This window comes from Emys orbicularis, chromosome 22 (genome assembly GCF_028017835.1).
Source record: "Emys orbicularis isolate rEmyOrb1 chromosome 22, rEmyOrb1.hap1, whole genome shotgun sequence".
Classification (NCBI taxonomy): domain Eukaryota; kingdom Metazoa; phylum Chordata; order Testudines; family Emydidae; genus Emys; species Emys orbicularis.
In genome coordinates this window covers 18,952,618-18,973,365 of record NC_088704.1, presented here as the reverse complement: position 1 = coordinate 18,973,365, position 20,748 = coordinate 18,952,618, and the positions used below count along the sequence as shown (strand labels likewise).

Sequence of the window (20,748 nt, the reverse complement as noted above, 5' to 3'; positions counted from 1 at the left end):
GCCACCAAGCCCAGAGCTTTTGATATGCTGAAAGGCAACGAAAACTCTCAAACCAAGTGTAATAACGATGCATTGCAATGTTTGATCACACATTAGTTAAGCTGTGACCCTTTAAATTGGCCCTGCTGATTTAAGAGCCAGGTTATTTTAGTTGATTTACCTCATTTTATCTAGTTCAAGCTCAGCATAACTGAAGCTGTTAATATTCCATTGAAGTCACTCTTTCCACGGGTGGCTGATACTAAGTGAGTCATTCAATTCAAAAACTGCAGGCAACAAGATTTGCATCGCCCGCCCTTTTTTTTTTTTTTTTTTTTTTTTTAATAGTCTGATGCCAATACATTTTCACTAGGAAAAACTCACCTTTGTGTGGTAGGTGAGTGAGAGACCTAGGAACCCGAGCCTGGAAGTTTTGCATGGGAGTGAATCTCAACCACTGTGCCCTTCAACATGCTCCTGGCTAGCAGACTTGTTTTGAAATCTCACTTGGAGGAAGTTCTACTGATGAACATTGGCAGGTGCCAAGCAGAAGCATTAACTTAAAAGCTAAAGATCACAGTTTGCCTTTTAATACAGTTGTTCCCATGCTCTGGATCTGAATAAGTGTATTTTGTCCAGCAAAGCTTTTCTTTGATACTTGTTGCATTTTCAGTATTCAAAGCTCTGTACAGACACGATCTTTGTCATCCTGAAAAATGGCAGGCAGTAACCTAGGCAGCACCATGGAAAATACTGCTCATTCTATTTTACGCTGCTCCTGAAGTCTCATTCTAGTCTCCTACGCTGGGGTCTAGACTATTCCCACTGATCCCCCTTCACTCACAGCTCCAGTTTTGAGCATTTAAAAAAACAATTACCACTGACAGAAGTTGCTGGCTTGACAGCCACAATCCTCTGCTTTGTCACAGAGCAGGTACAGCCCAGGGGACAGTGCAGAGACACATCAGCGGCTGTTGCTTATGTGCCTCAACTCTGAGCTTGCACGGTCCACTTCTAAAGATACGTCTACACTGCAGGCGAGGGTGGGACTGGCCCAGCCTGTAGACAGACCTGCGCTAGCTGGTACTCGAGCGAGCTTACTCTACCCAAGCTGCTAGTCACATCCCCAGCTGTAGTGTCACCATATGCTAAGAGTACGTCTACACTGCAGTCAGGTGTGATTGTGGCGCACACAGATGTACCCAAGCTTCAAATAACAAAAGAAGTGAAGCTGTGGCAACATGGGCTCATTGCTTCAAAACATACCCAGCAGCGGGGGGCGGACTATCCAGCCCATGCTGCTAAAGCTTCACTGCTACTGTTAGGTGCTGCAGCCACACCGACAAGTCTAGTGTAGACAGAACCTCGTATGAATGAGGTGCTCATTCGCCACGTTGGCTCAGTCCTCAACCTTTGCGCTGGGACGGTTTTACGTAGGCCACCCAATAGCCATCAGATGCTGACATCTTCAGTCATCATTGCTAGGCTGAATGTAGCGCTCTAGAGCGGCTAGGATCTGGAATCAGTCCTCTGAGCTATTTAGTTCTCTGTATGCGGTTCAATCGTTATAGAGATTGACCTTTCCTAGTGCTAGGGAAGCTACAGAGATATAGAGCCAGTGCAGAGAAACAGCTACTATTGAATACACACAGTAGGAAAGAAATTGATTAATACTGAGACTCCACTCCCCAAAGAGCTTCTTATGGTTTAACCTTTTCTGGATTCTCTCTTGCACCTTCTTTTATTCTGAACCGATGACTCATCTCCTCCATGAGAACAGAGCAGCAAGATTTCTGAAAGATACGAAGGGGGTGGGGGAGGAGAAGGTGTTCCATGTGACCCAGAAAAGTCCCCTTTAATGTACATAGTGTCTCGGTTGTACTAAGGAATCAGCTGAGCACAAGAAGGCTGAGATCCAAGCACAGGAACTGCAAGAGCGGTCTTTTCTTTGCATTCGTTCCCTTACTTGTCGAAGCATTCCTTGGAACTACTGGTACTTTAGAACAAATTTATCATTGCCAAGGAAACAGGAGAGAAGTAGCAAATCAAGTGGGTGTACTGCCAAGACTTTCCACTTGCACCAGTTTTACAGCAGCATAACTTAAGCAATGCAGTTGACGTTAATTCTGACACACACTCGTCCTCTGTCTGTCCACACCCAGCAAGTTAGAAGGCACACGAATACTAACTGATAACTAGAGTTAAAACAAAAAAAATCAAGTATTTTTCTTATCTCCTCCAGTTTATTCCCTAAATGAATTCATAACCCTCAATGATAGCATCACGAATCACAGGCTGTGGAAATGTTATAGATCATCACTTTAAGTGAGGAATAAACAGAGTTCTTTCCATAATGGAGATCTTACTTTTGTGCAAAGATCTGTAGTAATACAGAAGGACTGTTTCTAAGGATACATCTATGCTGCAGCTAGAGATGTAATTTCCAGCTTGGGTAGATGTAGCCACACTGGCTTTGATAGAGATAGCAGCGTAGCAATGGTGTCATGGGCTAACAGCTCATGTACAATCCTGTCTGAGATCCTAGGTACATACTCAGACACTAGCTTTGTGACATCTCCAGTTGCAGTGCAGATATACCCTGTGTCAAATGTTTTCCACCAGGCGGGGTCCCAGACACCTCTCTGACTCGCTAGTTACAGTGTGCTGGGGGCGGGGATCTAGGTCCATCGCATGAGAGTAATGCTGTGCAAAGGTAAGGAGGCGTCACAGAGCCACTTACCTTCTCCCGTTCAGCAGCATGTCGGCTCTTGTTTGACAACTCCACCAAAGCCACAATCACTCCCAGGGCGAGGCCGATCGCAAGAACCAGGAAAAGTCCACCCATGGCTTGGGGTTTCAGAGGACTCCATGTGTCCGAGCCCTTATGGAAACAGGTGGTCTCCCACCACTTGTTACGCAGGTAGTCCAGGTCGCCTGATTCGCCCAGTTTCAGGACAGCAAGGGAGAGTTTATTGGCCCATGGTGATCCTGGAGGGTAGCAGAGAGAAATGAACTGGAGCATTATACGACACTTGCACAATTTAATGATAGCCGCTTAGGCACAACCCATAAATACGCAGCGTGCAGTCAGTTGGCTGCTGCTTACCACCTCTGGGATGGCTACAGTCCAGGGATGTTGTGAGTGTGTAACTGTTGAAGCTCTTTGAGAGGAAAGATGGGATAACCATGACAGACAATGTTAGATCTTTGCATTTTAAAAACTAACAGTCATCTCTCAAAACAGCCAAGCAGTGGGAGCGGCTGAGCTGTTGAACAGCTACGCTATCCTCATGCCAGTCCGCCTAAACAAATCATTAAAGAGATTCAGGGAAAGGCAATGTAAAAAGTACAGGCAGAACAGCCATGAAAGAGAACAACCATCAAAGCCTTCCCAGGAGGTGGCAGCAAACTTTTAATTTTTTTTTTTTTAGTCCTCAGACTGCACTGGCTGCTATTCTGGGACGTTGGGGCTACAGAAAAAAATTAACCAATCACTGACTGGCGGGGGATTCTTTAGCTCTAAAGAATGAAGGGTCCGTGTCAGAGAGCAAAACTTTGGGAGCCCAAAGTCATCAGCAGAATTAATACGTTGGATATTGACGTTGCTTCGGGTCACTGAGCTCCCCTCAGTCTCATGGCAGGAGAGGCTGTTTGGACCTGGCCCATTGAAGTTGTCCTATGCCCCATGTGCCGGCAGAAGAGCACTGAAGTGGATCTAGAAATCAGGGGTTCTTAGCTCTGTGGCACAGTTGCTGCAAGTGAGTTGAAAGGAACTGGCGGGGTGGAAACAAAGCAGCAGACGTGTCTCACCCTTTGCTGTAGCAATGCCGAGTCCCCTCGCTCCAACGACCTCGGGGGCCCTGATCAAATTGCAGTGCCTGGCTGCCAGAAAGTCTTGGGATATGGATTCCCCGATGAAGGCGTAATTCGATTCCAGCACACGCTGAACCGCCTCGTGGTAGTTTTTGACTAACACATAGTCTCTCCTCTTGTCCATGTACTCGTAGATCATCTGATGGATGGGATTCCTGGAGTTCTGCAGCCCACAAAGTAAAGCATCAAACCTCGCAGTGATCAAGGGAGCTGCCGTACTAGACCAGTGTGCACCAACTGCAAAATAGCCATCTGGAGAAGATAGTTTAAACTCTCTCTCCCTCTGAGCCTCTGTCTGAGAGCTGCCAATGCGGGGAAGTTAACCAGTCTCTCAGGGAAGTACACAGATAAAAGGTAAAGCGTCACCAGGCAGACCAGGGATACACAGCTTTAGAAGTCAGCAAGAACTGAAGCGGGAACCCATTCAACCTATCCAGGAAGCTCACTAGCTAAGCAAAAGAAGCTCATCAAAGCTTGGCTGGCATAAGCGGTCTATGTGCGGAGTCTGACTCTAAGCACAATCGCAGCTCCTGGGCTCGTAGGGAATCTACTAGAGGGTCAGGCACCTTAAAGAACCGAAACGTGGAGGAACTTTCTATTGTCCCAAACTCGATCTCTCTCTGCTTCACGAGATCTTCAAAAGTCTGGATCGGGAGCGGCTCGTTCCCAGAGCGCAGCAAGGCGGTGAAATTGGCAATGTAGGCCGCCAGCAGAGAGATGGTGAACAGCCACCAGATGGCAGCGATGATTCGCCCGGACAGTGCTTTGGGATAAGGCGCGGCACCTGCAGAGGAGAGAAGGAGGCAGCCGCAGGGTTAACAGCTTGACACGCGCACAAAAGGGACAGCGAGGGCAGCTGGTAGCGTAGCCGTGCACACGTGTGTTTAAAAAGTGCGTTTCTCTTTATTTAACGACAGGAACTTCCCCTGCAGCGCTAGAGACCAGCGCACAGCAGTCTTGTGCTAGTGCAGGAGCCCTGGAAAGCAACACTGCCTCAGCCCGATTCACCCACCCGCTGCATGGAAACCCCACCAACGGCCAAAAGCAAAGGAGAGGTTGGCACCCTCTGACCTCAGAAACACCGGTGTGAAGTTAACGTCCCTTCAAACCACCTCCCCCGCCCCTCCGGTACTCAAGCAGAGCGATGAGTAAGGTGCTGTCTGCGGACAATACCCTGTAGAGGCAGGGCCAGAGGGCACAGTTAGTGCTGCTTGACGTCCTGCTGAGACGCCATTCTCAACCAAAATCAAACGGGCAGGGCAGTCCATAGAGCACAGCAGGCCGCCCCCACAGCCGCAGGCAAGGTCTTTACACCGCGATGGAGGTGGGCCGAAATGGTACATCGGCTCCTGACAGCTGTAGATCATAGAATCATAGAGTATCAGGGTTGGAAGGGACCTCAGGAGGTATCTAGTCCAACCCCCTGCTCAAAGCAGGACCAATCCCCAACTAAATCATCCCAGCCAGGGCTTTCTCAAGCCTGACCTTAAATTTAGCTGGTCACACCCATAGCCACACTAGGGTCCTACCTTGCAGGGTAAGAGCTCCCGCTCCAAACCAGAGGCTGTTCAGAAAGGTGAAGTGGTTCTCCTCACTCTTGGGGTCCTTCCATTCACAGGGGCTCAGCCTATGGAAAGAAACCAGGTGTCACAACAGCCCTGCCAGCATCAACCGCAGAGGGGCCGGGGTTGTTCCGTGCCCCACACAGCTCCAGTCTAGGATTCAGAGTGACTGTGTTCCTGTTTGGAGGACCGGAGGTGAAACGCAGCAGGGGAGTTGCGCCTTAGACACAAACATGGTCAGGTTTAAGGGGAGAGAAATTAACCGTGATGAAGGTGAAAGCACAGGGATGAAATTCATGTGTTTAAATGGAGCATCCAAAGCTTCTTACAATGTTAGAGACATGGTGCACTGTGACTAGGGTGACCAGATGTCCCGATTTTATAGGGACAATCCCGATTTTGGGGTCTTTTTCTTTCAGCCCCACTTTTGCTGTCTGGTCACCCTAACTGTGACTATCTAGAGGGGAAGAGACCCTGATTTTGCTGTGATCTCTCAAGTACCGTGGGCCTTAAAAGAGACACTTTATCTGCACTTTTAGCCCAGTGAGCTGTTCTGAGGTGTGCAGGAGCAAATGCTGCCCAGTGCTTTGGCTAGGAGTAAGGATCTGTTTGGTGGCTGGGGAAAGCAATGGGTCCCAGAGAAAGCCAAACACACTGTACGGAGCAGCAGATGTATTTTTACCTGGCTGCAAGAAACAGGCAGAGGCAGGTCAGCAGGTAAGCAACCATCACGCCAGTCCAGGTCTCCTTACTGAAGGGAGCGAGGAAGCCGAAGAGAGAGGCACCCTGGGAGGCAGCGTCCTTCCTGAGCAGGATCCCAATCCCCGTGGCCAGGAATGGCATGGTGAAGGAAATCACCTCGTCCCTCGCGGACGTGATCGTCAAGGGAGCCACAGCGAGGTCTGCTTCCTGCAGGGCAAGCCGGGACGTCGGTCTCAGCAATCTTTAGGACACGAGCTGGGGGCGTCTCAGTTCCCAGTGGATAGGTGGCCACCGGACAACCCCCACTCCGTCCTCCTTAGCAGCCTCCTAGTTGCCATTCTGGCAAACCAGCCCCATTTCGGGAAGAGCCAGGGCTGAGACGCGAGCTCTGCCTCACTTCTCCAGGCTGCAGCATTTACAGGCATGAGCCAGAGCCAGGATTTGGAGAGCTGGGCCGGACTCAGGGCAGCATAGGCGCTAACTTGCAACTTGCCACCAGGTGGCAACACAGGACAAGGAGCCCATAAAAACGTGTCCTTAGCTAGTTTATTGTAATTAACTAAGGGCTGGTCTACACTAACCCCCCCACTTCGGACTAAGGTACGCAAATTCAGCTACGTTCGAAGTACCTTAGTCCGAAGTTACCGCGGTCCAGACGCGGCAGGAAGGCTCCCCCGTCGATGCTGCGTACTCCGCTCGCCGAGCTGGAGTACCAGCGTCGAAGGCGAGCACTTCCGGGATCGATCCGGGGCACTTCCGGGATCGATCCGGGATCGATTTATCGCGTCTTAACCAGACGCGATAAATCGAACTCAGAAAATCGATTGCTTACATCCGGACCCGGATGTAAGTGAAGACGTACCCTTAGCTGGATTCACCCAAAGAAGCCGCTTTCTCCCTCCCTCCTCCTCCGAAATCTACCGGGAGCTACATACGCTTGGGCTGGCCCTTTATTTCTGGACCAGCCCTGCCATGTATCCAGATAGATCCATGGAATGTGAAGAACAGGACGCGTACAGTAAATGCACCCTTGTTGAGCCACTGCTATGACCAAAAAAAGAACAGGAGTACTTGTGGCACCTTAGAGACTAACAAATTTATTAGAGCATAAGCTTTCGTGGGCTACAGCCCACTTCTTCAAAGCTTATGCTCTAATAAATTTGTTAGTCTCTAAGGTGCCACAAGTACTCCTGTTCTTTTTGCGGATACAGACTAACACGGCTGCTACTCTGAAACCTGCTATGACCAAGAGTTTTAAAAGTTACCCATGTCGGTCCCAGGAAATGAGAGAGACGAGGCAGGTGAGGTCATATCTTTTACTGGCCCAACTTTGGGTGGTGAAAGAGACAAGCCTTCGAGCTACACGGAGCTCTTCTTCAGGTCGAGAAAGCATGTCTCCTTCCCCAACAGAAGCTGGTCCAATGAAAACTATGACCTCACCCACCTTGTCTCTTTGAAAGTTGGCAAGTGAATTTGTCCCAGCCTCCAAGGTGTTTGCATCAGTTTCATTCTGACCTCCCGATACCAACTAGCAAGGGCTGCACCTCAGATGTATTTCAGCCAACTGTTTGGTTTTAAGACAGTTTCCTTTAAAGCCTTTATCTTTGGCACATTAGAGTGAATGGAACATTATGGCCACTCAGTTGCAATCCAGTACCCCTCAGCAGTCCGAGAGGCAGCACAGCCTAGTGGTCTGAGCACAAACACAGCAAGCCAGGAACTCCCACTTTCCTCTGTGGTCTTGTGCACAGTCACTTCCCAGCTCTGTGCCTCAGTTTCCCTATCTGATGAATGGGGAGAATGCTACTGGCCTTCCTCACAGGGAGGCCTCCATACCAAACGCTTGCCAAGTGCTGCGTGAAGAGATGTGCTAGGCACTTGGATTGTTAGTGCCGAGGTGAAGTGGGCAGGGTGACAGCTCCCTGGGGTTGTCAGGGAAACGACAATCCCCAGCCGGGGGGGGGGGGCAGGGGGAGCTGTCACAGCCAGCAAATAAATGAACTGCTAACCTGGTTGTTTCCACCCCCACACCTGGGGAAGTTCAGCCCTCCCGAGAAAAGTCACCTGTCTGATGATCTCGCCGACCATCCCGGTCCAGTTCCCGCCGGAGACCGCCCCGTAGCGGCCATCTTTCACTATCGTCACCTTGTAGTTGAAGTGCAGCATCTTGGCAAGCTTGTCCAGCAGATCCAGGCAGTAGCCCTCCAGCTCTGTGCTTCTTGCCATCGCATAGGGGTCTTGCTGCACCCAACGGGGGAGGGGGAGGATGTTTGAAACCAGACAGTTCCACCAGCACGAACCGGAGCCCGGTTCTGAGATCCCTCCCGGTTTCAGCAGCCTCCACCCCCTCGGCCTGCCAAACCCCCAAAGATGGCACCCTGCAGATGCAAGACCTGGCGGTAGAGCCCAGGAATTAGCTGTAGTGCTTCCAGGATCTGGAAATTTGCTCCCCTGGGAGCCTCCCCACACACCTCCTCCCTGGTAAGAGATGCTAACAGTCACTCATTCACGTGAAACGTTGAATTCGTCACCAGCCCCTGTATGGGACTCCCCCACTCGTAAAGCAGGGCGGCCTCATTTTTGACCACTTAGGCTTTTATTTGCTTTTCACATGATCTGTTTCTTGCTTTTGAGTTTCCCAGCAGTGCTGAGCAACAAGTCTGGGCACTACCGACTTCCGCTGCGGGACACGAGCAACTCCTGCTGTGCTCAACAGGCGTTGGCCGTGTCTAGCTGAGAACAGGCCTGGCTCTCAAGATAATACATGTTTGAAAGAAGCATCCACCCAACCCTCCTGCTGGATTGGGCCTGTTCTGTCCTGGAAGCCGCCGGTCATCCTGACCTCTAGCCTGGCTAGCTGTACCTGAGCGCCCTAGGAAGGCTCACTGAAGACAGACAGAGGAAGGGAGTTTGGACTCAGAAACAGACAAAGCCACGTGCAAGCCTCGGGATGGGATGAAGACACTCCGTTACCCCAGCCGCTAACAGCAACGCCCTCCTCGGCCTTACCAGGATTGTTGTGACAGTCAGCGTCTGAGGATCTGTTGCCCCTTGTCCTTCCTCATCGCCGCCCTGCAGTGCAAAGCATTCAAGGTGAGCAGCTGGAGCTCAGCCATGAAGGGCGTCCGCTCAGCCCGACCCATTGTTATTTGTATTGTACCTTGGGGCCCGGTCATGGATAAGACCCCATAGTGCAAGGCGCTGTACAAACACAGTACACAGATGGTCCCTGTCCCAAAGGCCTTACCATCTAAATGGTGCCACAGAATTAGCAAGTCTGCTTTCAAGCTGTGGGAAAGCAAATGGCACGTGCCATCAGGAGTGAAGGGACAGCTGCAAATTCCACCTTCCACCCATGCATTGGGGGTTGGACGCTGGCACGTTCCTGACAGCAACGAGTTAATCCCACAGAGCTTGACGCCCTCTCTCTGCCCCTTCACAAGTTGTAACGGGGGCAGCACAGTGTAGTGGATAGAGACCTAGACTGGACTTAGAAGACCTGCATTCTATTTTCAGCTCTGCCACTGGCCTGCTCGGTGACCTCTCTGTGCCTCAGTTTCCCCACCTGTAAAACGGGGATAGTGATACTGACCTCCTTCATAAAGCGCTTTGAGATCCACCGATAAAAAGTGCTGCATCAAAGCCAGACACTTAACAACATGGCCCTGCAAAGTGCTGGATAAATACCCTCTACCCCCACAAAAGGTGACCGTTTAATATCATTATCCCCAAGTGACAGATGGGGAAACCGAGGCACATGGCGATGCCAAGGCCAGCAGAAAAGCTAAGTGTCTCCTTTCAAGGCGCTCGGCATGGAGATGGGAGAAAGGGCTCGATCTAGCAAAGCAGGCTCACTGATGCTTTCTGCACCGGGACTCTGGGGCAAACGCAGCTCACAGGCATGTGTTAAATGGCTCTAATAATGGCAGACCCACCGCTGGGGTTTACCCGATTCACACGCTAAACACCTGGCAATGCCCCCAAGGTCCTCTGACCCTCCCTGCCAGGGCAGGCGGGCACTCGCAGCATCAGAGTGCCACACCTCCAAAGTATTAGGTTTTGCAGCAATCCACTTGCCACATGGTTCTGCAGGAGCACAGGCCCCGTTCCTCCAGTGCAGTCCCCCGGAAGTCCGAGCACCAGGGGGCCACGTTCAGGGCAGCCAGCACTGAATATCTAGACTTAAAGGGCCAGATTCTCAGCTGGTGTAAGTTGGCACAACCCCACTGCAGTCAACGAAGCCACACCGCTTTTCACCCACTGCGGCGCGGGCCCACTGATATGTCTCCCCCTCCCCCTTGACTCCGTCACCTGTCACTCGCTCCCCAACGGTAATTAATAAATCACAACCATTTACTTTATCTCGTGTTGCCAACGTATTTTACCCCAACAAAAATCACTTTCAATGTTGTCTCGCTTCTTGGGATACACAGCACATACACATTCTTTCAAAAACGATCAATTTACGCTGCAGACAAAACAGCTGGAAGCCAATTAAGGCCTCATTAGAGCTCACTTCCAGGAGGCACAGAACGGCAGGGAGCATTCGATAAGGGGGAGGCAAGGAAAGCACAGATTCAGTTCTGCATGGAGCACTGAACAGTGTTTTCCTACCTTCACAGCCCTCGCACAGCCACCGTGTCAAGGTGTTAGGGCCAGAACCTGACCTATTACATCTGTTTTGCTGCCTCAAGAAAAACCAAGCGCTATTATTTTTGCAGGAGGTACAACAGCAAAAGGGGGTCTGATCTCCCAGGGTATTGAGTGCCCCTGGAATGGAAGGAGCTGGGCACCTCCCAGAATCAGGTCCTGAGATGGGGGCCATCTGTCAGCAGTTAACTAAGATGCTGTTCTAGAAGCAATGCTGCCACTGCCACTCGAGCACGAAGCGCGGTAAACGTCCAACGAGCTGCATTCATTTCAGTTCCATTTCAAGAACTGAATGAGAGGAAGAGACAAAAACTTCCCCGACGGGAAGAGTCGCGTTGATAGGGGAGGAAATAAGTGACCTTACAAGAAGCTGAAGTATTTTTTTTTTTTTATCAGCAATCCAGTGAATGAATCAATCTGTTTATCTACCTGCCTCCCTCTCAGAAGCAGCACAATCTGGTGGATAGAGCACCAGCATGGGAATTTGGGGTACGTCTTTACTGCAAAGAAGTCCCCCCAAACCCCACTGCAACCGCCACAGGCTTGCAAGGCTTATGCTACAAGGCTAAAAATAGCAGTGTAGATATTCCTGCTGGAGCTGGTGCCTGAGCTCCAAAACCCACCCCCTTCGCCGGATTCCAGAGCCGCCTCCAGCCAGAATGGGAGCAACCACGCTGCTACGTTTAGCTGCAGAGCGCCAGCCGGAGCCAGCTGCCCCAGGCGCAGACTGACTGACACAAGGGGGTGGTTTTTTGGAGTGTAGCCGTAATCCAGGAGAGCTGGGTTCTGTTCCCCACTCTGCCCTGCTGTGTAACCTTGGATAAATCACTTCCCCTCTCTGTGCCACTGTTTCCCCTCCCTCCCTTTGTGCGTACAGCACCATGCACAACGGAATCCCTAGCTTGGCTTGGGCCTCTAGCCACTACTTAATATCAATATAATATAGGGTTTGTGTACCCAGCAGCTGGAGTCAGGTAGATACACCGGTGCTAGCTTGAATCTAGCTGGCGCGACTCACACAGCACTGAAGGCATGACAGTGTGGACCTGGCTCAGACCAGGAATGCAAGCGTGTACCCGGGTTCTAGGCAGGTTCATGCAGCACATGCCGTCACGTCTTCATTGCCAACCTGAGCTGCGTGAGCCAGATCACAGCTAGCGTGGGGATGCCTATCGGAGCTGCTATCAGACCTGCAGTTTACTTCCAAGCAGGCTTGGTAGGATTAGATTTAATTAGTAAACGTCCTTTAATTGCCTATTTCTTCCTTCATGCAAAAACCTGAGACACTGTCTCCCCTTTCCCCTGAGTTATTGTTAATTGAAATTATTGGCAGTTAAAACACAACTTGAGGGCTAAGAACAAGGATTTTGTGCGTGTCTGGCTAAAAAAGCAGCATTCCATCATGCTGAAAAAACAGACTATCCAGCGTTTGTTATGACCCTCAGTGAGGAGTTTATTTCTATCGTCCTGAAATAATAATAGCTGATGATGGGTTTTTCCTTGAGGCTTATTTGGCTTATTTTGATAGAGCAAAAAATTTAAATCCATTTAAAAACCACACACAAACAGATGTCATTAACCATGAACATTCATTACAAAAATTAATCCTTCCTGAGCGAACTTTATGCACTGAAAACACTAATACCAACAACCCACTCTGGAGTGAACAGGCCTTTTCACATGAACATTTGCAGCGGAGTACTAACAAACTTTGACGTACCTTACTGACAGCGTTTCCAGTCTCGATAGCTCCTGTAAATACAAACAAGATGTTTTTGGTGAGGGTTACTCTGCTTTTAAAGGGAAATGATCACGTTTCCTAGGGGGGGCATTCGATCCAGAGAATGACTCTCCTTGACTTCAGAGGGCTCTGTATCAGGCTGAGTTTGGCTTCATGACACTTGATGGGTTTATTCTGGGTGCTCCCTTGTTCCCATCACACGGTTAGTGGGCAGCAAATACCTACAGATACATGTGGCCAAATGCCACAATCCCAGCTGCCACCGGTACAGAAAGCCCAAAATGTTCGCTCCAGGAAAGGGTGCCCAGGGACCTCACCTGCATCCCTACGGGAAAGCCCTGTCGCAGCTGATAGTGATGGAGACACGTTCCCTAGTGTTTTTGGACCATCTTCCCTATGAAATTCTGTAGGGGGAGGGAGGGAGTTATTAAAACCCCCCACCCAGACATCAGAGCCAGGCTCCCATGCTCTCCAGTTGTATAGGGCCATGGCAGCAGAAGGCACCCAGCCGTGCAGCCACCGGGGTGGCAGACAGGAATCATTCCCTGCCACACCCCATTGTGGAGAGCCCACTGGCCCTGGCGTAGCATGCGGGGCGCTGGGAAGATGAAGTGTTTTTGGAAAGAGAGTGAAATGAAGACAGGCACCCCACTGAGGAGAGAGAACAGACTCCAGCCTGAGCTGCCGCCTCGCTGTGCCACCCTCGGGAGCACACAGAACAAAATGCCAATTACTGCTGCAGGAGTTGTGTCTGGTGCGTGACAGCACGGCCTAGTGGGCAGGGACTCAGGACACCTGGGCTCTATTCTTGGCTCTGCAACTAGCCTGCTGGGTGATATTGGGCAAGTCATTTCCCTGCCCTGTGCCTCAGTTTTCCCATCTGTGAAATGGAGACAAGGACCCTGCCCTCCTTGGTAAAGTGCTTTGAGAGCTGCGGCTGAAAAGTGCTGTATTAAAGCTGGACGCTATTATTAGTGGTGAGATCAGGACTCCTGGGTTCTATTCCCAGCTCTACCACATGACCTTGAATAAGTCCCTTTGAGCCTCAGCTTCTGCATCTGCAAAAGTCCAGCTAATACTCATCTCCCGCCGTGGATTGCAGGGGTAACTGGAAGTGCTTGGAGGTGCTGGACTAAAAGAGCGAACAGTCCAGAGCATCGTTTACTAGCTGCACAGACTCAGTTTTCCACAGGAAAACGCAGGCCCGTGTTTTGGGATGAGAGAGATACTGACCTACTAGCCTGCAAAGCCAAACCCCGAGCAGAATTCAGAGCACTGTCAAATGGAAGCTGCTGGGCTCTTTCATTTAACAAAGGTTCATCAGTTTTGCCTCTTCTGTTCTCAGGCTGAACTCTGGCTTATTGTAGAACAAACGCGGCTTTCTCCGGGGAGCTGAACCTCCTCAAAGGAGCTCGCTTGTTGTTTCAGAAGTTAGAGCCAGCGCGAGTTCCCTTGGGCTCCTTTTTGAAGAGTTTCTTGGAACTCTTGGAAGAAAACAAGCGTCTGTATTGAAGTATTCAGCCCCCTGCAGCGGCGCTGCCTGGGGCCGACCAAAGCCTCACTGTCGGAGCCGCATCCAGCTCTCACGGTATGCAAGGACCGTAAATAACCGAGCGGGATAGCACTCGCTCCAAGCCCCGACAGCGCCATTTGCACCCAAATCCACAGCTGGCCCTTGGTGAGACTCCAAGGACACAGCACAAAATGAAGGGGGGAGACAGACGGGAGCTGTGAGCCACCCAGACACAGAGCAACCTGTGCTGGGGAGGGCTGAAGTGCTACGTCTAGACCACGTAGGCGCTTGCTCCCTGCCCCTTCGACAGCAACAGGCTCTGCTCCAGGGCCAAACCACCACAGCCATTTCCCGCACCTGCGACGAGGGCGCAAGCCACGGAACGAGATGTGGGCTCAGATTTTGCAGGCTGCAAAGGGTGGGAGGCTCTTGGGGCCAAGCCCATCTCCAGGGTACCTAGGAGAGGCAGGGAGTGGGGGAAGGAGCAGGATGAAGGGACTGCGCTGCAGAGGGGACACGTTCAGCCCCCCGGAGCGGTCTGGGCCTTGTGCACCACTGGAGGGGGGCTGTGATGGGCACTGACTGTGCATTTAGGGAACAGCACAGCCAGCAGCGCCTTCGTCCGCCCCCCCTCCGTGCCCCTGAACTCGAGCCTTTCCCAGCGGCAAGAGGCCACCTCAGCTTCCTCAGCCACAGACCTGAGAACTGCAGGTCTCATATTCTCAGCCCTTCCCCCGTCCAGTCGACATGCCACATGGCACAAGGGGCCTGCCAGAGGAGACCTTAGCCCAGGGCTTCTCCGTTCTGCACGGGCAGCGAGAGACCCTGCACCACTGTTCAGAGAAGGGGGCTTGACCCAATTTCCTGCCCCCTCCCTGCTTGCCCTAGAGCTGGTTCCTGAAGCAGAAGACTTGGGAGAACCTAGGAAGCGGAAGGAACCTGAGCAGCTGAACAGCGGGGCTGAGCCATCAGCTCCCTCGGCTACACGAGCCCCCTGAGCAGAGGAGAGCAAACTGGCTCCTTGTGCGGAGGGCTGAGGGAGGGGTGAACCTCCCCGTTCCTCACTGGGCCAAGCCCCTGCCAAGCTCCCGTTGCTGTCTGTGGGTAGCACTGGGGGACGCAGCATCAATTATCCACAAACCAAGCAGGTTCTCTCTCCCTCAAACACCTCCCTGGAGCCCCCTTGTTCCCTCAGGGACACACCATGCCAGGGAGGCCTGTCAGAGCGACTGGTTTCACACTTCCCTTCCAAGATGCTAAGAAGTTACATGAAAATACCACTGGCAAGGGGCAGGTTAGAGTGGGGGATGCTGGGGAGATTTTAGCTACAGACACCTCACTGATGGAGTTTGGCAAAACCCAGCCTCCCTTCCCAGTTCTCTCCAGCCATAGTTTGCCTCCTGGCCCCACTTATCCCCTCTACAACCAAAACGGAGACAGGAGACTCAGCCACGTCTGACGTGGAGACAGCATGGTTACAAGCTGCAGCGTAGAAGAGACCTGGCTGTGTCTCTGTAGCCAAGCTAAAGCCTTGGACAGAGCAGACTACACAAGGGACAGTCCCTTATGCTCCCCTCAATGAGGGAGCTGCACAGGTGACCGCATCCCAATGTAGAGCGAGAATATGTCTGCATGGTCCCTACCACTTCTGGGGCAGACTTTGCTCTCACCTGCCAGGCGCGATCCCCGCAGGAGCAGCAGACCCATCATCACACACAAAGCCAAGCGAAAAGCTTCCTCCATTAGGGCGGAAACAGCTGGTACTCAGAGGGAGCCCTGCTAGAGACAAAAGGCAGGTGGGGTAAAGTCAGTTTCACAGTTCACTAGGGTTGGGTAAATGTCATGGCATCTCAGATTTTCTGCATCATATTTTTAAAAATCTCCAGGTCTCCAGGTGAAAGTACGACAGTTTACGGGACCTAGACATAACCAATACACTTGTCTAGGCACCTCAGTGATGGGTCACCAGTGCATTTCACTGCAGCAAAAGGGCCATGCCATGCCACAGCAGGGCTTTCTCCAATCAGTTCTTGCTAGGGTGACCAGATGTCCCGATTTTATAGGGACAGTCCCGATTTTGGGGTCTTTTTCTTATATAGGCTCCTATTACTCCCCACCCCCGTCCCGATTTTTCCACACTTGCTGTCTGGTCACCCTAGTTCTTGCATCAGTGGGAGAGGGGAAACGGAGGGCCTACATTTCCTCCTCTGGAAATCAGTGTGCCAGGGGCAGAAGGGAAGTGGCTGCAGATGTGTGTGGTAATGAGGTGCTAATGGGGAAGCAGTGCTCCTCATTAGCCTGCTTGGGCTGGCAGGGAGAAGAAAGAGTGGGCGCAGAGCAACTGGACACAGGCCAAGCACTGAAATCTTGCTGGTTTGTGCTGCAGCCCGAGTTGCAATTAGGGCAGGATAAACAACAAAAACGGGGGATTTGTTTTCTGGGAAAAGAGTCAGAATTACAAGTGTCAGCTTCATGCAAAACTTTTCAGGGATTTTTTCACCAGGATGCTTTGCAGTGAAACATTTTCATTCTGCACCAAACAACAATGAACAAATTTCATTTGGAATGGTTGCCTCACAAAACGGGAAACGTTAGAACGTGATGAAATGATTTTTTTTTTTTTTTTTACAGAAGTTTTCCTGAAAAGCCGTTTGTCATTGAAAAACTTTGATGAAAAATTTGCAACCAGCTGTAACTGCAATGACAGATGCAATGGTGCTGTATTATGCCAAGTCACACAGACCATTGCAACAGGCTTTATTCCCTCAGCACGAAACCACGAAGCCAGTGCCTGCCCCAGAGAGCTCACACTCCAGACTATACAGGAGAGAGGGCGAGGTGCTGTAATCTTGGAAATGACTCGCTCCCTTAGTGGTTTGAGCAGAAATAGCTGGTTAAGAGACACGACAAGGAGAGGGATCTCTGGTCCCCGGCCATAGAAAATAGGGCAGAGCAGCTGGCTAAGGCCAAGATTTTCAGAAGCAACTTGTTATTTTGGGTGCTCAATTTGGTTCATTTAAAAGGATGTGATCTGCAGATAATGAAGCACCTGCCCTCTGGAGCTCAGGACCCCTGGCGGTGCCTCACGCAGGGCGCTCAGTAGCCAAGCACCCAAAATGACTAGCCACTTAAAAATCCGAACACACTTTTCCAAGGCCCTGCCCACACTGCTGAGTTACCAGGGCACAGTTTGGTAGCATCAGCAGCCTCTGGGGTTCCCACCGCCATCGCCTCAGATCTTGCTGGAGAGGGTAGATGGAATTCTCTGGCCTCCTCTCTGCGGAGAAAAATAGGTTTTTCCCCAAAGCTGATTCGCTCTCAAACCCCCACCTCACTGGCTGAATGAACTGGGTCTGCACAGCCTCCCAGAGCAGCTCCTGCCCCCTATCCCTAGTTCAACCCTTAGCCCAGGGAAGGGACCCGTGTCTCAAATTTGCCTTGCTCCAAACAAAAAGAATAGGAGTATTTGTGGCACCTTAGAGACTAACAAATTTAAGGTGCCACAAGTACTCCTATTCTTTTGGTGGATACAGACTAACACGGCTGCTACTCTGAAACCTTGCTCCAAACAGCTCACCTCCTTTTTCAACTGGACAAACAGGCAGCAGCTTCTCATCTTTGAATGCTGGGCTCAGGATTCATGGTCCAGTTCACACAGGTCAGATCTTGAGAGAGGGCTGGATCCAGGGAGGTGCTGAGTGGCTTCAGTTCCCATTAACAGAGGCACTTAGCACCACTCAGGATCCGGTCCAGAGAGACTGTCAGCTTGACAGCCAAGAGGGTCGCAGCAAGTCTTGGTGCTGGGCAGACTCACAAAGCTCCCGCAGCTATTCCTCTAGTGTGGGAACTGAGCAGGGGAAGGGACCCAGGGCTAAAACAACAAATCCAGTCCTCAAGTGCTAGCAGCTGGAGAGCTCCCACAATGGCTCATTCAGCACCTGTGCTTCCCAACTGCCTCTTAAATGCTTCCATTTATTTTTTACTTCTTCCTCACAGCTCTAGTGGAGCTCACCCCCAGCCCGGGATCTGCACACTCTCTCGACAACACAAAGACACGGTTGTTTCCCTAGCGGATTCTCTCTAGGTTTTCCTCCTCCCCTCCAAAGAGGAGCTGAAAGAAACCAAAGCTGATGCAAAAGCAGCCTTTCGGGATAAACATTACAGCTGCCCTCCCTTCTTCATAAAGAGACTGCAAAAGTGGGGTTTTATTGTTAAAATCCCAAAGGAAGGGGCCAGAATTCAGTCGGGGGTTCACACCTGAGTTTCTGGAAAACCACTGCAGGGTGGAGACGGATTAGCAGCTAAAGTTCGCTGTTGCCCGAACACCAGGTAAACCAGCCACCACTGCACAGAAAGGGAAACAGCCCCCCCGGGTTACACTGCAAACTGAGCTCTCAGCCCTTTACAACACAGCACATACAGCAAAGTCCTGGATTTATTTCTATATTTCCACCCACACCTCACCTCAAGGAATAAACTGGATTTGCGCTGACAGTGAATTGCCTGTGCCAGCCATAAGGCAAACAGCCTGGTGAAACGCTGGTTAGCAGGAACAGATTCAGATGCTTACACTCCGGAATAAAACCCGGGAAGGCCAGGCAAACATGTCATGCTCCACTAGGAAACAGTGCGTGACTTGGTCCCAGTAAGCTCAGGCACAAGGGGAAGAAAGCCCCAAAGGGTTTCAGGGCATCCCAGTCTACAGAAAGCTAGAGAGGGGGCTAGAGCAACGCAGCTCTAGGGGAACTGTGGCTTGCAGTCAGCATTACTGTTCTTCACAGGGAGAGGGCTAGGCACTTCACCAGAAGCAGGAGGGGAGACAAGCAGAGCTGGAACGCTCTCGCCTACAAAAAGTTAACAAACACCAACGCTGCCAGTATTACCAGCTCCACCGTTTGCAGAGTTCTTGCAAATTGCCACGTTCACTGCCAAGTCCAGCTAGCAGGACAGAGGAGCCCGGCGGATGGAGCTGAACAGACAGTGGTTAGCAAACAGCCAGCTGCACACGTGCCCTTTCAGCTAAACAAGAAGAGGAGCAATTCAAGGTAGCGTCTCACTTACAGCGATTGCCTTTGCCTCTCCTAGGCTGGTTTGTCTGCCGGGGGACCTCAGCAGAAAGGACTCTGAGCTGGGATAAATCGAACGCGCAGGCTGGCTCGCCCCTTCCCCTAGATAAAGGGTCGGACTCAGGTAGGAGGAGCCAGGCGAAGGGGACTCCAGCAGGGAGAGTGCTGGCTATTGGCAGCAAGAGCCCCTTGCTGCTGGGAGGGAGAGAGGGGGCTCGCCCCCGTCCCCCACGCAGTGTCATACCAACAAAGCGGAGGCTGAGAAGCAGCATGCTCCAGCAGGCAGGATGCTGGGCTCTGCCACTGGCCTGCTGAGCGAGTCTGGGCAAGGCGCTTCCCCCACTCTGTGCCTCAGTTTTCCCTCCCGCTCTTTGGCTGGCTTGTCTCCTTACACACGTTCATCGGGGCACATCGAAGCCACTAAGGCTATGGGCTGGGCCGTCTGACAAGTCTGTTATTTGCCATAGTGCCCAGGCCTCCCCACAGCATCAGGACCCTGTTATGCTAGGTGCAAACACAGACACAGTCCCTGTGCTGAAGGGCTTCCAGCGTAAGGCTACAACATGTGGCCTACAAAGACTGGGGGAGACAATCAGATGCGTAGAACATACTTCCCGGGATCAACCCCCCTCGCTGCAATCATGCGCCAGGAAACAGGCAAGCAGTCCCAGGCCAAAGGGCTCACAGCGTTTACAGACAAGCCAGGGCCTGCTCTGAGCAGTGACCACTAGAGAGTTCAGTGTCTTTGCAAGGGAAAAAACTGACTTGCAGCTGGCGGGTCTTGCCTCTAGCTTCACATGTTAACAGCCCAAAGTTCAGCCACGTAAAGCGCCCAGACACCAAGGTGACAGCCACCATAGGAAAACTATAAAATAACGAGCTGATAAAGCAAGGTATGGTTTGCTGGGCGCTCCTTGCTACGCCTCAGGCTACCGGGAGGCCCTCAATACTATCTGAAGCCTTGGTACCCCTCATTAACCAACTGTTTTAGTGAGGAATGAAATTGTTTTTCTTAAAGATTTTATTATAATGATATATAAAAACTGGCAAAATGATTGAGAGTCTGTAGGCGTACTCACCAAAGCGTTTTGAAACACGCTATAAAATATCTGATCACACACAGATGTGTGTGAAATCCTGCCCCTGCCATGTCTCCTTTACCAATTTCCACTTCAGAAAGAGCCCGCCTGGAGCACACTGCTAGCCATGCAGAAACTCTGCTGGCCCGGTAATGTAGATACATGACCCCTGGAAGTTTAAATTGCTACCCACTTGCAGGAACAGAGCCTCCCTTTCATAGGGAACGCAATGTAATCTGGTGCAACTCACCTTGCAAGGCAGTTGACGTTTGAAGGCTCCAGACCTGGATTAGAAGGCACAATTCCTGCTCCAGGGAGCTGCTGCCCCTTCTTCTGACACCTGTTCGGACGCCACTGTCGCCCCTCTCTTGGGTAGTACCGGATGTCCATGGCCTTGCAGGGTGGCTTCCCAGAGGACGATAAATCAGTGCTGTGGAGGCTGAGTGTACGTTACATTTACCTGGCTTTAGTTACACACATACAGCAGCCCTGAAATGAGATGGTCAGAGAGCGGACAGGGCAACCCCTTGTGGTAAGATGAGGCCCGGAAACACAAACCCTTGTATCAGAGGCCCGGTATGAG

At 51.4% G+C, this 20,748-nt stretch overlaps 1 protein-coding gene across 1 annotated transcript; it reads right to left on the bottom strand.

Annotated features, from left to right (window-relative positions):
* Positions 1-1,679: 1,679 nt before the first annotated feature.
* Positions 1,680-15,763, bottom strand: LOC135893573 (probable glutamate receptor). Its single transcript, XM_065421421.1, has 10 exons — positions 15,691-15,763; positions 12,487-12,518; positions 9,126-9,188; positions 8,181-8,357; positions 6,097-6,323; positions 5,382-5,479; positions 4,419-4,636; positions 3,790-4,015; positions 2,720-2,967; positions 1,680-1,772 (listed from the first exon to the last, which is right to left on the bottom strand). Exons 1-10 carry the CDS (start codon positions 15,761-15,763, stop codon positions 1,680-1,682), a joined length of 1,455 nt encoding a protein of 484 aa, XP_065277493.1.
* Between the last annotated feature and the right edge of the window lie 4,985 nt (positions 15,764-20,748).

Coding starts and splice junctions, on each gene's coding strand:
- LOC135893573 (XM_065421421.1), bottom strand. CDS start 15,763: ATGGAGGAAGCTTTTCGCTTGGCTTTGTGTGTGATGATGGGTCTGCTG. Junction 8,358..9,125: donor TGACTGTCACAACAATCCTG/GTAAGGCCGAGG, acceptor CGTTGGGTGCAG/CAAGACCCCTATGCGATGGC. Junction 1,773..2,719: donor ATGCTGCTGAACGGGAGAAG/GTAAGTGGCTCT, acceptor CGTATCTTTCAG/AAATCTTGCTGCTCTGTTCT.